Raw genomic sequence first — 17182 nt, forward strand, 5'->3', positions numbered from 1 at the left:
TTTCGCAGGTTGGCATATGTGAGGATAAAGCCATAAAATTAACTGGTAAAAGATGCAAATGTTCTTTGTGTTCTCAATTAGGAATTAATAAAATTTGTGCAAGCCAATCATAAGAAATATAAGTGATGACAAATGAATGTCTTGTTCAACCATTCGGCAGAACTTTATTTTCCTAGGCTAGCTTAACAGAAAGAGTCTGTAAACTTGGCAGATGTTTAAAAATGGCACCCCTCTCCATCTAAATGAATGAGAAAATTGATTAGCCCACTTACAACCTGACTTGACTGTGAGCTTCCTTCATAGATGATATTTGTCAACAGTGTATGGAGGAATATATATATGGGTTTCAGTAGCATTCTATTAATTTTAAAAGTAACGATAAAAAAATTAGAGTTGACACTTTGAGTTGAGTATGAACTAATTAGTATAATCTGATTGAGTTTGTTAATTGACTCATGGGCTGGAGGAAGTTTCTCATTGTGTGTTTCTTCTTATCAGTGAACTCTGTTTTGCTGTTGGGGTCCCACATGCTGTCACAAATAGCCCATAGGGAATGTCCATACCAGCTCTCACCCCTTCTTTCAAAACTTACAAATTCAATACCAGCAGAATGAGCTGTGCTGCCTAGTAGTTGTTAATTTGGAGGTACTTTGCACAAGGGGCACTTAGCACATATCTCATAGAAATTCAACTAAGTGCATTTTCCTGGAAGATACAACATACATCTTTGGTTCCTGTGGCTCCCTATTTAATTTTGGTGTTTTACAATTTCCAGTCATTTCTGTTTATGTCTTAAATGCAACTTTGCAAGTCAAGAACACTGTGTAAAATACAGTAATAATAAATAAAAACAATTAACTCAATATTCAACCACTTCTGCTCATTAATTTATTTTTTTTTCAGACAAAAACTGTCAGTAGTGATTGCAGACTTTTTGGGCAACTTTTATGTAACCTGTTACCTTACAGGAGTTAAAAAAAATTCTAATCCTGAAATATTTACTCTAAGTTACACATGTGAAAGGAGCTTATTATGCTCTTGTGGACCCCAGCTACCTACATTGGTATGCAAACTACAAAGTATAATTTGTGGGTTAGGAAAATGGATGGATGCCTCTTCTTTGGAGCTTTTACCTTGCTCTGCATTTAAATGGCACCTTTGTCTGTCGACTTTGATATCTGGGCAGATCCTGACAATAGATGTATAACTAAATTATCTTTACACATGCCACAGTATATCTTCCATCCTTTTAAACATTCATCAATTTTAATATTGATTTAGTTTCTCTATAACTATGAGATTTGGTAACTTACTGTATGTTCTTCTCACTTGTCTCACATTAAGCCGTTTCATCTATTTCTCGAAGTCTTGCAAGATGTCCAGTAAGTTGAGACAACCTCACAGTGGTAAAATGAAACCATGTCCAAAAAAATTCCCTTAGGAAAGGGTTTAAAGGGTCATTATTGTCTTGTGAACACAGTACAGTGAAACCTGTACTAGAATTAAATACATTTAAGATGTATAGTAACCTAAAGCTTTGATAAAAGTGTAACGGCCGACCCCTTTACCCAGCCGGCAGCTACACCTCCAAGACCTGTGGCCTGGATAATTTACTGAGAAATCTAACTATCAAGCCGTACTTCTACACAATTAAACTTTTCCCCACAATCGACGGTATAAATGCAAGTACACAAAAGCAGGATGTAAAATTAAACGGATTAAATGTATTAAATGAAACAAGACATGCCACAAAACAGATATAAATATAAATATCCCTCCACCCCAGCAACAAGTCAGCACCAAATATAAATACAAAAACCCTCCCTTGTCCCTGTAACATATAACACACAACACGAACAACAAAATGACTGATAAACAGAATGATTGTGAACTTGAGTCTGAATATAAAAAATGTCCTGAATACGGATGACTGAACTAGCGGCAATTGTGGTGTTTGATTTTCCCGGCGATTGGAGCAACCTCACCGTGATTCCTCGGCGTATGGTGGATGGTGAATCGACCCCGGGGTCTCAGCAGATGCAGGTTGAAAGACAGTCCGGAAAATGAAAAGCAAACTGGTGAAAAGGCGCGATGTGAAGAAACAGCAAGCAAGTTGAAGTGGTTGAAACAAAACGGTCTTTTTTTTCTTCTCCTCCCTCTTTTCTCCTTTCTCCTGATTACTTAAATAGTCTGTGACGGCTGTGATTGATTAATTAAGAACAGGTGTTTTCCAGGTTTGCGGCTGTGGTCTCCTTCCATCATCCGTCCTCCTTTACGGGGACGGCATTAACTGATACACATACAAACAGCAAACGGGACAATGAAACGAGACGCACTCAGAACTGACATTTAAACACTAACTATGTGGCCCCGCTACAAAAGTAGTAGTTTAAAATGGTGTGAAGCAGTGTAAATAAAATAAGGAATAATGAGTGTTCAAAATATCATAATGGGAATTACTGTAACAAATTTGAATGGCATCAAAAGAGAGAGAGAAAAACCTACTGTGATGAAATTATTGACACTTGCAACACAATATTAAAAATGTAAGTACGTAAATAAATTTAAGTTTGGGAAAAAGGAGATGTGAAAACAATTATACAGTGCTAGTGGCAGAAGGGGGAAATCCAAGATGAGCTGATGGCAGATGTGGCGGCAGTCAACAGAAATTCCCCAGAAAATTAGGCCGATTAGTTAGAATCAGTCTAAAAAAACTAAAACAGTACTATCACACATTTTAGGAAGAATTCTGTAGGACACTAGCTGACTGATTAAGTGATGCTTTTGCAAATATAATCCTCGGCGACTTAACTTATCTGTTCAGTGTCCATATTGTATTGCGCTTTCTCCCTTGTCAAGAACGATAGTTGTTTCACATGTATCAACAATCAGAGAAAGAAAGAATCAGTCTCTCAAACGCCACGCACCATGAAACTCACCGTCTCCTGCCAGGAGCTTGCCATTGCAGTTCAACATATTGCTTCTTTTTGCGTATCTTGTGGCAACCTGGCCTCATCTTTTCATATAAGGAGCTTGAACACAGATGATGTGCATATTTTGGGATGGAAATTATTTTCTACAAGCATTTCTAAGGCTCGTCAGTGAGGGTTTTAATCGTAATATGTGCTCCATCAATATGGTCAATCATTTTCGGAAGCCCACAAGTTTCAGGAAAACGTTCTTCGACCGCGTACAGGCCATATTATGTGTAGTGCTGCAGTTACTGGTTATGTTAATATTTACAAATATATATTGGGACTGCACCCATTAGTATAACTGCAATAAGCACCTTATGGAGAAACTATTCATTTCAAGTGCATCGTTCAGGACATTCTGACAGCAACCTTTTGCAAAACGTATTTTACCGTAAACATTTTTTGGTCAAGGTTCACTGCCGTTTCCTCTTGTTTGCCTTTTAAGATAGGGTTGGGCTGTAAATGTTGTGCTTTGAAAATAAATATATAATATTTTCAATTATGTATTTTAAATAATTTGTCGACATTTATTACCTTCCATAAATACGCCTTAAGAAAACAGAGTGATATGTCTTCGGACTAGATGATAATCGTATTCAACTGTTGGAAGCTTTTGTCAAAGGATGTTCCGATGTTAATGCACGACCACGTCGTCACTCTTTTCGAGAAAGACAATGCACACACTTTAGCAAGCTCTTCTCCTTGTTCTAAGTCTCTTCTCACGAATGAAGGGCGTTTGACAAGCTCGGATTCATTTGATTAACTAGGGAATAGAATACACTACAGTAGGATCTGGACCGGTAGCAAAGGACGGCTGTCAATATCAGGGCCTGGATACTAACACTGTCAGACACGCATCTCGTTTTCATCACACATCATCTTAAAATAGAATGAGCATGAGAATACAAGACTCCGAAAGAAAAGAGCTTTAACTTTGGTATTTACTTATATGCTGGTGACAGCTGCTATATTTCTCATTTAAACCAAATAGTACTTAAGTTACAAAAATATTTAGCTGATTTGCTGATATAAAACAGTAAATGATTGACAATTAATTGTATCTAATTTCAGAAAAAAACTACATTTTTAGTGGGTAGTAACTGCAAGTCTGGTGACTTTAAATTAACTGAATCCATTAGGAATTTATCCTTTACACAAATGTAATTTCCAGTCATCATTTCTGTGTCAGGGATAGTGGAATAATGCAAAAATAAATCAGTTTTTTTCATAAATTAGTTTATGCATCTGTCTGTTAAAAAATATACCTTGTAGTCACACCGCATTGTTCAAAATAATAACACTTAAGAACCGTCACTAAAACCTTTAACCCAGTAACTCCAGTTCTTAAATCTTTTCAATGGTGTTCAATTAATTTTGGAAAAAATTTAACTTTTTTTCTTTTAGTGCGTCAGTGCATTTTCCGTGGAAAAAGCCATCATAAAAATTGGGGAATACATAAAACTAGTGGAGATGGTTTAATATTTATTTGCATTTTTCCTTCTCAGTGCTAACTCGACCTCTTTTAGAGACGCACATCTAAACAATTGCATTTTTAAAACAATATTCCTTTTGGATTGTGCCATACCTATAGGAGAGCTGGTCTTAAAATCGCTCTGAGTATGACATACATATTAATAAATTAGTAATAGACACCAGCATACCATATATGACCTTCAGAGTCCTTCAGAAGAAAAGACTCACGAGCACTGATTTATACGCACACAAATTCAACTTTACATACATTTAACTGGGACAATGTACAAGTAAGATTTAAGGCCAGTACTAAAAGTGGCAGAGAAGCTGGCTGAATCTTGGCTATCAAGCGAAAATGCCATTAACCGACATTTGGACATGAACCCAGCATATGCAAAATTAAGAAGAAGAACATTCTCATAATATATAAAATTTTACGATCAACACACTCATCTACCCCCAATAACCGCGCCACCACACCCAATTTTGCTATATATTGCAACTGATTCTTGTATGTCTAATCATTATCCTCTGATGACGAGTCCTGGCAAGAGGCTGAAAGCTCAGGGATGAAAACTACTTTATGATACGTGATTCATTCTCTCCCTTGTGGATCTCCAACTGCAAATATATATAGGTATATGTGTGAGTGTTTATTTTTCATTTAATTTTTTATACCATATTTTTGTGAGCACACCTGGCAAATGTGCTTAATTAAAACAAACTGAATTGAATGTAATAAAATTTGGACATGCAATCTTCACATGACAAGCATCACACATATTTTATTTTATTAAATACATATTACGTCTGTTTTGCTTGAATAAACCTACAGGTTACTTTCTTAAAAAATCTACATATGACCGGCAGATGGCGCTACATACTTGCAGCTGCAAATTTCAAAAAGTTGAATTAAAAAACGTTTTACAAAATCGATAGATCGATAGCTTTCTTTCAATACAAATTAAGGACTGTTGCATTAAGAAGATATCACTAGGCAATCTGCCTTTAAGAAATTAAGAAACTTACCTTGGGATTAAAGCATTAAGTCTTGTCACATTATTTCTTCCTCTTCTTTGTTAAAATATGCAGAAAAAAATCTATGAGAACTCTCCACACATTTGTAGACTTATCACGGATACACATTGTACCTGAAAGTATTTCTAAATGCAGGAAGCTGAATTTCACAGGAAATAACCAAAAAAGCTGAAACATAGAAGACGCTGAGGAAAAGAGAACTTCAAAGCAATCCCTAAATTACACTCCCACTCATTACAAAGTAAGAACACAATTTTACTACTTTATTGTTATATTTTTTTCTATGCTTAGACACTTCACAATTAATTGCCTTATCTGTGAATTTGTTTTCTTCAAAGCGCTGTCTGTTCCCATTACCCACAACTTAGCAAAAATTACAGCCACAAGTTACTATAATATGGACAATAACAATTGTTCTAAAAGCACCAGAATTGTGAGCAATATATGCATGTTTCTATTTGTAAAGACTGATTTTTTTAAAATATTTATAGATTTTTTCATATTGAATGAAATTTTGCACCTGTTACGTTTTATGATCTTGATGCTATATCTTGCCGTTTCGTATTACTGACTATATGTGAGTATATTTGTTGTGCCGCACAGAGCCAAGTAGTCAGCAGATTATAAAATATAAGTATTCATAGACCCATTTCATTGTTAACACATAATCATTTGGCTGTGTTTTCCATAGCGTTAATTAGTTGGAATTTAAAGACTTCATCTATCTGCATCGAATCACGCATTGCACGTCTTTTTATCGTTACACGTTACAGTGTAATTTTTTAAAATTATCTGTCCAAATAATAAGCAACAAAATGATAACAGCAAGTCCCGTACTTAGCAGGCGTCTCATTTCCATGCAGTGCAGTGATAGGCTCTATGGATTATGCGCGTTTGATAGTTATTATGCTAATAACAACAAAACAACGTTTCCCTCTTGCTTGTATTTAGTAATCCTATTTGATTTACTACTAAGACTAGAATTTGGAATATTCAGAGTAATAACAAATTAGTTTTGTTCTTTCTCATCATCACCTTTCGAAGTAGCCCCAAGATAAAAAAAAAAACATTTCAAATTATATTTTACTTTTACAATATCTTTCATTATACTTATAATAATAAAATCAAAACTACAGTAAACAAATTTAATTTCCGGCTTCGACAAAATATTAATAATGTTAAAGCAGTATTTTGGTCCTACCCTATGCCCGATGATGCGAGAGAGGCTGCCAAAATGACCCTTACATATGGTTCAGAAAAACTACAAATGAATTCTGAATTGCACTTTTATTTAACTAATTATGTCTTGCTCAAGAGAATTAATTGTAACCTAATATTTTTACCTTCACTAAAATTGCACAATGACTTTTCCAATATGCGGGTGAAAACAAATCTGTTGTATTAAAGAAACAAACGGAATGGAGCAGATTGTATAACCATCAGAGTGAAAAACTGTAGCTAAAGAAAACACCAACATTTTTCATTGCACATCATTCTCTAAATATTTTACTTAAAATCTTTCCTAACATTAAAGTAAGTCATTATTTAATCTTAAGGCACATTATGATCTGCCTTGAAAAAGAAATGCGGTGGGAACCCAGACGCATAAAGGCACACATATATACATTTATTGACTTCTTTTACATCTGCATATTGACACTTTTAAATGTATTCATTAAGTGCAAAAATAAAGTGGGTGTATCTCAGTCCCATTTCCTGAGATCGCCGTTGGAAACATCCTGATATTAAACAAACCACCAAGCCAGCTCTGAACGGAGTGAAAAAAATAAACCTGCAGGATACTCAAAACCCCAACATACATAAGCATAATACACATGAAATGGATAACATTTTAAATACGTTTGACCTTTTCAACATAATGAAGAATGGAGAATTTTAAAAGAACTGTACATTGAAATCTGGTGTCCGCTTCCATTTTCTAAGCATATATGATAAAAATAAAGGTATTGCTAAATAATGTTTATGGGGTGCAGTAATCGGCCACACGTTACAAATGATTTAGGTATTATATTTCTTTATTCAGCAGACGTGATATTGCTATAAAAAGTGTATTTGGAAAATAGTGCATTCGTACGGTAGCATACAGCAATACGCCTGCCTTATCGTGAATTTGAAAACCAATAAAAAACACATTGATAAGAAAAATAAAAATGAAAATGCCTTCACAATGAGATTTGTGATAAACTCAAATGTGTGTGTTACTTCCTTTTTCTGGCGTTTCAAGATAAGCCCAAATTCCCAGGAAATCAAGATGCAGGTGCAACCTCAGTGCTCAGTGCCTGCGACGTTTGACTTGGTTTGGCAGAGCTGATTAGTGGCGATGTCCAAACAGCCACTCACATTACGCATGGTTTGATATCCTGACAAACGCTCTGGTGGTGGTGGTGGTGATGGTGATGATGGTGATGATAATAAGATCCGCTGGCCGAAGGGTGAAACGAGGAAATCCCGTTGAAGTTCAAAACGAAATCTTTCCGATCGCAGACAGGAGGTGCATGTGCTTGGTAGCGAGGTATCCCCACTAAAAGAAAACGAAAATATTAAAAATCAGTTACAGAAAACATTAGTAAGTATAAATACTAACTGAGCAGTAATGGGGTGAAATGGAGGAAAATGAACGATTGAAATGCCGTGATACGTTTTTGATACTACTATTTAATAACTTACGCAAATTGTCTTTCTGGAACGCGGCGTGTTCCGTTTAATGATAAAAATATATCATATACCCATATTTTATCATTTACCTTTCTTGTTATCTCCCTATCTCTAGTAATATTTTATCAATATTATTTTATATTTACTAAGGAACATTTTATTATTATAAAAGCAAACACAATAAAGCCTTGTAAATTCATAACTGCACACAGGTCATCAGAAATATGGACAATCAAATATATGCGAAACATTTCATAAGTTTATCTGAAACTGAAGTATAAAGCTTATATGAAATTACAATACATTTTATGCAAATGCTCAAGACTTTTTGTGAATTTCCCCTTGGGATTAATAAAGTATCTATCTATCTATCTATCTATCTATCTATCTATCTATCTATCTATCTATCTATCTATCTATCTATCTATCTATCTAAGACAACAATATATTGAGAGGTATTACAGTAAAAATATTTAAAATGTTACTTAGGATTTTGCAAAAGGTTTCGTGCACTGATTTTGCATTATATTTATTAAAGAATGTATGCCCGTTTTAATTACTATTTTTTCAGACAGATACTTATATAAGTAGATAGCAGTATGCATTTTTTGTGAAGAACTTTGTACATATTTGAAAGACTGTTAATCTTTACGGGCTCAGGCCACAGTCATTGCATTACATTAACTATTGAAGTTAATGCGTTTTTAAAGAGGCGAGTATCTTGTAAATATAAACGAAACTTGTTATTTAATTATTACTTTTCAAATAAGACCTTCTCAGTCATTTTGGGGATACTGTACTTAAGGAAATACTTTTGATTGACACTGATTCTGAAATAAACATGCCGCACACACAGAGTTATTAACTTGTCCAGATTTCCCAAAAGGTTAGGTAAAGCCCAGCTCTCCTGTAGGCTTGTGTAGCCTAAACCCCTCTTCAGTGTGGTCTACCCCAGACTGTCTTTGTTTAGTTAACCTCTACGACCCGCATTTTATGTGAAGTTAAGAAAATTAGGATTGAAGAAGCTGCCTTTTGTGCACCGCTTTCTGACGTCTTTTAACTTTGTAATTCCGTCCTTCTCTCGCCGTATAATTTCAAATCTATAACATTTATTTTCCTTGCCGGATCAATTTTACCACCCAAAAAGAAATTGTGAGTCGAGGAGATGTTTTTCGTGTAGAAATATAAACTGACGCCTATCAAAAGATGGATTTAAATGTATTTTTCTGTTTATTTTCAATCTTTCGAAACAAGAAAGCTATACAGACAAGTTTTAAAAATACACATTCTGAAATTTTAGTAATTCTACAGCTATAATAATAATAATAATAATGAAAAATTCCCGACATTAAACAATTTACCCATGTTATAATACAGTTACACCTTTTAAGGAACTTTTACTTACATTCTTAATTTTCAATTCTGAATTATGTATTTATAGTCAATATATTATAAAACAATGCTACCGTATAATTCTGATTAAAATGCCCTATATTCCCTCTCTAGCTCTTTTAGTATTAAGACTTGAATGCATGCGGTTACCTGATATTTCTCCCGTGTCTCTGGAATTCTGATGTAGATAGCTTTGCTCTAATGAATATGAAGACATGCTAGAATGTATACTGGACACCGACGGACTATTTGTTGCTATGGGCTGTTGTTTGATGTAAGGAGTGCCCCCTGATTGCGCCCACGGGGCAGATGTACTTGCGTACGGAGAATGGCAGTCTAAGGCGCTAGCCATAGCAGGAGAAGACGGCACAGGGCTGCTACTGCTGTCAGGACCATAGTCTCCATTAGATGTTACTGGACAACTGGCCATATAGGTAGATCCAGGACTTGGAGACATATGAGGCACATGAGGGCCGCCACCGAATCCGTCATAACCTCCTGTCATAGAATTGGCCATCATGTCCAAGTTGTAGCTGTTGGTGTGACATGCCAGAGACGATGGTGGTTGAAAATCAAAATTTTGTGGTAAAATTGAAGTGCCAAAACCAATGCTGTTCATCATCCTATACATAGGCTTCAAGGCTTGACATTTTCTTCGAAATCCCCTTGGTCTACGACGAAAAGACCCTTCTTCAAACATAAACTCACTGGCTGGATCAATGGTCCAATAATGGCCCTTTCCAGGTCTGCCCAAGCCTTTGGGCAATTTAATAAAACATTCGTTCAAAGAGAGGTTGTGTCGCACCGAATTTTTCCAACCCTGATACGAGCCCCTGAAGAAAGGGAACCGAGCCTGGAGGAACTGGTAGATCTCGCTTAGTGTCAGTCTCTTAGTCGGGGCGCTCTGTATTGCCATCACTATAAGGGCAATATAAGAATAAGGTGGCTTTTCAGGTCGTCGAAGTCCTGAGTTGACTTTTTTTGACTTCGAAGAGACTGTGCTCTCCACTGGCGCTGGCTGCTGGCTCATTAGGGCAGCGTGCAGACTTCCAGAAGCCGGACTGGACCTTAGAGAGGCCGGAGAGTCCAAATGCTGCGGAGGAGTTTCCGTTGTCATCTTAAACCGAAATGAATTGCACAGCCAGCCCGCGGAGCATTAAAGGAAAAGCTCCCTTTTAACAGCGGTCCCAAGACAATACACGTTATTGAATTCCACTTAACCGCGATGACATTAGTTTCCCGAGAAGTAATGAGAAAAGAAATGATCCCAAGTTTCGTCTGCTTTACATGGAAGCAAGCGGAATTTAAAAATAATATTTTAATCAATAATATTCCTCACTTATGTGTTCTTACTATGGTTTCCTCTTATAGCGACCGAATTGCTGCTCAGTAGGAAAGTTTTTCTTCAGCTTTTTTATTTCTGCGTGCGGTGTCCTGTGCTTTGCTTAAAATCGCGATGACAGGGCTCCGGCCTCCACCTGGTGGCCATCACTTGCCTTAATCCTTTAAGAAGAGGAAGCGCAGAGATCTTAGACTTTTTGCGTAAGACTGTTCAGTCAAACACGCCGCGACCACCTATCAATTCGTAAATCTTTGTTTTTAGAAGCCCCCTCTCCTTTCGCCTCATGCACACACAGTCTCTCTCTCTCTCTTTCTCTATTTCTTTCACTGAGAAACTCTCTTTCGCTCATAAAGATCAGGGACCACCTACTTCCCATATCTGGCCTTGGTCCATTCACTCAGTTTGGAGCGATGGGGGGCTGGTATTGTAATGTGTACCAGCAAATCATTCTCCATTTGACATTTGTAATAAATAAAAGCAATTGCATATTTTTTTCAAAAGAGTTCAGTCATTCCTATTACTGCCAGCACACACGACGGTCACTAAACATCTTTAGTGGTCCAAGCTCTCCGTGAATTCTGCGGAAAGACGCAGGTAAACTGTATAATTTTCAAGTTTTTTAATCTGAATGTGACAAAAAAGTGTATTACCTGACGACTGGATTATTTGCAGCTTTTTCTAAAGACCTTCTTTCAAACACACACACAATACATCATAAGCGCGCATGTGTGGGACTGTCAGAAAACTTTGTGCAGTACACAACACCCATTCTCCTCTCTAAATGAACTCATATTTGCATAACTGACATTAAATGTCCATGTAACAGAAAATGAAATGAAAATATGAGAATTCCTCTTTTTCATTGCTAAGCAATTGTTCACGGTAAATAATAAAATGTGGCAAGTGCATTACTTGATAATCCACTTTTGGCACACAAGTCGAGCGCAACGCGCATTTCCGTACATTTGTTCTTAATTCATTCTTTTTACAGGACACATCATGTTAAATAAAACCTAAAACAATGGAATGTGCAGATACTACGTTTTTAGGCACATATACATGTATATTTTTTTTTAATGTGTAGGCTTGCTAGCGCCATTTTCTTTCTCTTTTTTTATATTTGGGTATTTACGCAAAATATATTATGCCTTTGCAACGACAGCAAATCAGTACACACACGCTCGCTGTTTCGAATGAGAAATGAGAACAAGTCAAGAAGTAATCACAATTCTGCGCTCAAGAAAAATGATTTTAAAGCATTGAAAAAGTGCAGGGTGCTCCTTGCTGAGCTATATGCAGGGGGCTGTTCTGGGTAACTGGCTTTGACATGAGTGGAAGCAGGCTTTTTCCATCAAGAACTCCTTGGATACCACACACAGTGTTTCAGTGTCAGTTTACTGCCTTGAGTCTGGCTCCTTCCCCAGAGCCCCACATTAATTAGACAAAGACAACCGAAATTAGGCGAGCGGGCGTCGACAGCTTCCTCCAGGAACCATAATAACTGCGCTCTTAGATTAATAACAATCATAAAGCAATTAATATGACATGAATTAATGAATCGCTCACGGTCACATTGGGCACTAACGCTGATTGCATCTGTAAACGTGTACGTATATGAAAATAAATCTCCCAACAGAGATACGAGCAAAGAATGTCCAAGTCATACATGAAGGTGTTAAAAGAAATGTCAAAAGGAGATTTTAAAAGGCGTAAGATTTAATTTTTTGAATTACCGTTTAATTAGTGGTAATTATAAAGCGTAATCTGTTGTGCGTTGCTCGCAGAAAATCGGGCTATACAGAGTTTGAATAAACTAACATCCTGCAGTGACCTTTCATCTGCAGCATAACTTCAAAAGACTTCCTTTTTTCATTCAATTGTTAATTTTACACAAAATCTGCCCAAACACGTTACATATTTGTACAGGGAATTGACAATTTACCATACTATAATACTTTTTGCCGAAAGCAAAAGATCATTTAATAAATTATTATAACGAGCTTCATCGTCTGATTTGTTTATACAATAACGTTACGGCAAAATATGCATATTATTGATAAGAATGTTCGCGGAGAATTTAACTTTGAGTGAAGGTTTCTTTTGGTTTTTATGTTAAAAGACAAGCGCACAATATAGCATATGACGTGCAAGCTAACGCTAACAATTTACACAATATACATAGGTTTTAAACATGCCATAAAAATGTTTAAATAAACAGTATGCATTTTTTCCCTTATAATGTCCACTGCTGCTGTTAATACCACTTGCGTAAAAGCATATAGCGTTTTTCGAACTAAAGAGTAGCAATATTGCTTTATTTTTAGTGAATTCTTCTTTTCCTCTGTGTACTCGAACCCCCTTGGCTTCTCCAGACCTTTGACATCAACAGGGAGACTGCTGTTTATTTTTATGTAGCTTTCCTTTTTTCATAAACGCTGGTTTCTATTGAAATTCACTTCCCCGACTTTCTAGTAGTTATTTTAAGTTTCCCAGCAGCAAGACAAGACTTTTGCAAAATGACACCGAGGCTTTGTCCACTCATTTTGTAGGCTACTTGAGCTTACGTTACTACAATTCTCAAGTTAATAATAATAAATCATTTAAAATGACATTCTAACAATAGCATTAATTTGCATAAAAGTCGTATTCTGCTTAAAATGGATTCTTTTTTTCATAAAATGCTGGATGAAATTTTCATGTTTATTATGTTTTACGTTTATAACAACCCTAAAATATAGGTCTTTCAAATTCATGCAGCGTTATCACTTTCAAATTTCTAATACGTCTATTAAATTATTGTTTTAGACATTTCTGTATCTTATTGTTAAAAAAAAAATCAAGAAAGTAACATGAGACAATTCATTTGTAAGAGAAACACGCGACTAATTTTCATTAAAGAGGTAGCCATGAAACAAATGGATCTGTCGTATTATGAAGAACAGATGACAGAATCCCAAAATAAGTCATAATATTTAAGACTTTGTTAGGTTTCGTTACTATGGACGTAACTACTGTGTTTTAAGATCTATCTATCTATCTATCTATCTATCTATCTATCTATCTATCTATCTATCTATCTATCAAGTATTTTTTATATGAAAGCAAAAATGTTAAAGGTTTCTAACATATTAAAGAATACCATTGACTATAATATAAAAAACGAATTGTTTAATTTTAATAAAATTAATAACAGCATTAGTTTATGTAGTATTTTTTGCCACGGGTGCATAGAAATTCTTACTTGCACCTTTGATGCTTCATGTTTTGCCAGCGTCCGAGATAATGAAAATGGTCTTTATAAACCGTTTTTTATTCACGTTTTCTTTCAGTCGGCCTTACATTTGAAAATTGTGGTAAGATTTTTGAAAATGAATGAATGATTGGACTATTTATTTATTTATTTATTTAATTTAATTTAACTGTGAATCCTGCTTAAATACCAAGAACAGTATTTAGATAAATTAATAATACAATATGTGATCATTATCTGGGCTGTATGTCATTTACATTTTCAAATAATGCAATAATATTATGCTAAAGTTTATAAAAGGGCACAAAAGCACATTTGAAGCACCAGCTGATGTGATGACATTGAAGTTAATAGAGCAAAAGAAGGCGTTGTTTGCAAAAGGGCAAGCAAACCAAGAAAAATGTTGTGTGTTTCTAAAACTTGCTATAGTCGTAATATTTCTATTTTAAGTTTAAAATAAACATTTCGATGTTATGTGCTGTCTTTTCAGTATTATGTTTTAATTTAAATAGGATTAGCCCCAAACCTTTTTTAGTCTTAATGCATGCAAGTAGGACACATTAACAAACTCGAATCACTTCCACAATGATGTAGAAAGTTCTTTAAGTACGAACATAACAAGACATACAAGCATTAGTGCTTTAATAATTCCAGAGCATTACATAAATAAATAAATAAATAAATAAATAAATAAATAAATAAATAAATAACGGAAAATCGCCTAAGAGAACAAGCATTGCGTCGAATAACCAGTGAAACACAATATTACTAGCCCTTTCTCTCTGCGGATGTTTGGGTTTGATTTAGGAAGTTCCTTGAATGAAAAAATTGCAGCTGCCAAAACTAAGACACTTAAAATAAAAACATAAGAAAGTTTATTTAATGTTGTAATTAAACTGCGGTGGGGGGTCGTTGAATTTGGCCTTTAAATGTTTACGAGTCAGTCGCATTCAATTCATCCGCTTCACCTTTCTGATAACACATACTGCTTACATCTCTTGCTTTTGCCTCTGCGTTTATAATCACTGAAATATCTTGTATTTTAACGGCATGCGCCGGGAGTGATCGACGTTAACTCACATTATTGACCATTAGATAATATTACGGTATGGGACATCTCTCACCTCGGAGCAGGCGTCAGAACAAGTTGGACAAAAGGGAAAAATGGTTATTCATTTAGCTCAGTTGTTTTATCAATGCCTAAGGTATATTCCCGAAAAAAAAAATCACAGCTTCATTTCCAAAGTCGCTAGGGGACTTTAATTCCGATGCTGAAGTGGGTAAGGGCACACTTAGATTTAGCGGCAGATTTCACCCCTAATACTGTAAGGAATTCCGATAGTGATTTGGCTCATTGTATCCCAATAATGACTGATTAGTGTGGAATGACACTCCCTTTAATTTATCTTAATTAACTCAGGTATAAAATTTGTTGTGAAACAATTAAACGTGTTTCAGCAGTAAAACGCATGTATATTCTGTATGATTGATTTTCCTTCTGACCTGTTTGTAAAATAGCATTGCAACAACGTCAGTTTATTTTTGTTTGTCTGTTAATGCATACAGTGCTAGTAGTGGTAGCAGTAACAGTAGGAATAGCTTACGAACCGTTATTCATATATACAGCATTAAGATGATCAATGCTATCTTTAATGATATCTTTTAAGATTTAAACCTTGTGCACTTTATTAATGCATTCATTTACTATAGTGCCTCTTTTTAAAAATTGCATTTATTAATTTATTATCAACCACATATGTTTCTGTTTAATATTTGAACATTTTGCTTTCTCTTGAACATTTCGTAGATGCTTATGGGCAGTTCAATTCTTTAGAAATGATATGAGCTCTGGCGCACTTTTCCTCATTTTTCTGTATTACGAACTCAAGTGTAAATACATGGGAATGATCTTAACACGAAGGGACTAGCAATTGAAATGATTCATCATTTTCTCTTCAGAATACATGGATAAATGGATTAAAAAGAACGTATAACTAAATAAGTTCTTCTAATAAAATTTTGGTGAACCCTTTATGCTAATACAATTATTTCGACGTTCTGCTGTCATCAGTAATGTCTGTGTGGAAGTAATAACACGGATAGAAGTCCTGTGCTTCTGCATGTGCGTAACTCACTTTCACAAAACACAAAGTATGAACATATAACAATATAACTTACTGTTCTGTAAGCATTAATATAAACATTAGCTGCATGTCCGTTACACGACCGAACAAACGTTTACATACCAATATATGCTCTTTTTCAAATTTGTGAAAGCCACATCATCGTTTTTTATTTTGAACTGTGTTAATGTTTGCATCTTTGGCTGTTTAATTTATGCGCAGGAGGAAAGTCAGCAAATTTTTTTAAAATTTGCATTGATGAATGCTATGAAAAAATTGGGTTATTTTACTTTCAGACCTCCATGTCCCCTTAATTTTTTCTGTTAATAAATAATAAATAAAAAGGAAGGTTCAGATTCAATGCAAAATCCTAGGCATGTTGCTTACTATAAGCTTTATTTTATATACATTCCCTAAATGATGACATACTTTTGAAGGTGCAAGCTGACAAGTACTATTATCATACCGTTGCTTGAGTGAATAATTTGTTCTGTAATAGTGCCTGAATTTGCACTGCTTTTTGAAATGACATGAGTCTAAGTAATATATAAGCAAAGTATAGGACAGAAATATAAAGTAATGAGAAAGATTACAGTTTGCATCTTTAAAATCATGTTGTAGATTAAGATACAGAAAAAGTTAAAGGATGAATGTGATCCAGCTAATGTCTTTTGGGCAGTATTTTAACCATTATGATTTTACACAGAATTACTATTGCTATTTTTTTATTTTTTACATTTTTCCAATTATAACAAAAATAATGCATATACTTCTGCCTATTTAAATAATTAACATTTGAGTAAAAGTTAAATATTTCTGTATCCACTCTTGATATTTGTTACATTTGTGTATTTTCAATTCATGCACATAATGTCCATATGGTTTTGCTACATAAGCTTATAATACTTTTAAA

The 17182-nt window shown here is 35.0% G+C and overlaps 1 protein-coding gene across 1 annotated transcript; it reads right to left on the reverse strand.

Annotated features, from left to right (window-relative positions):
• Nucleotides 1-5728: 5728 nt before the first annotated feature.
• On the reverse strand, nt 5729-11203 carry LOC120529544 (forkhead box protein F2-like). The gene is made up of 2 exons (XM_039753425.1): nt 9705-11203; nt 5729-8028 (listed from the first exon to the last, which is right to left on the reverse strand). The coding sequence occupies exons 1-2, from the start codon at nt 10669-10671 to the stop codon at nt 7844-7846; spliced, it is 1152 nt and encodes a 383-aa protein (XP_039609359.1). The 5' UTR covers nt 10672-11203; the 3' UTR covers nt 5729-7843.
• Nucleotides 11204-17182: the final 5979 nt, after the last annotated feature.

The sequence above is a fragment of the Polypterus senegalus genome, chromosome 5 (genome assembly GCF_016835505.1).
Source record: "Polypterus senegalus isolate Bchr_013 chromosome 5, ASM1683550v1, whole genome shotgun sequence".
In the NCBI taxonomy this organism is placed as follows: Eukaryota; Metazoa; Chordata; class Cladistia; order Polypteriformes; family Polypteridae; genus Polypterus; species Polypterus senegalus.

Coding starts and splice junctions, on each gene's coding strand:
- LOC120529544 (XM_039753425.1), bottom strand. CDS start 10,671: ATGACAACGGAAACTCCTCCGCAGCATTTGGACTCTCCGGCCTCTCTA. Junction 8,029..9,704: donor AGACACGGGAGAAATATCAG/GTAACCGCATGC, acceptor GTTTTCTTTTAG/TGGGGATACCTCGCTACCAA.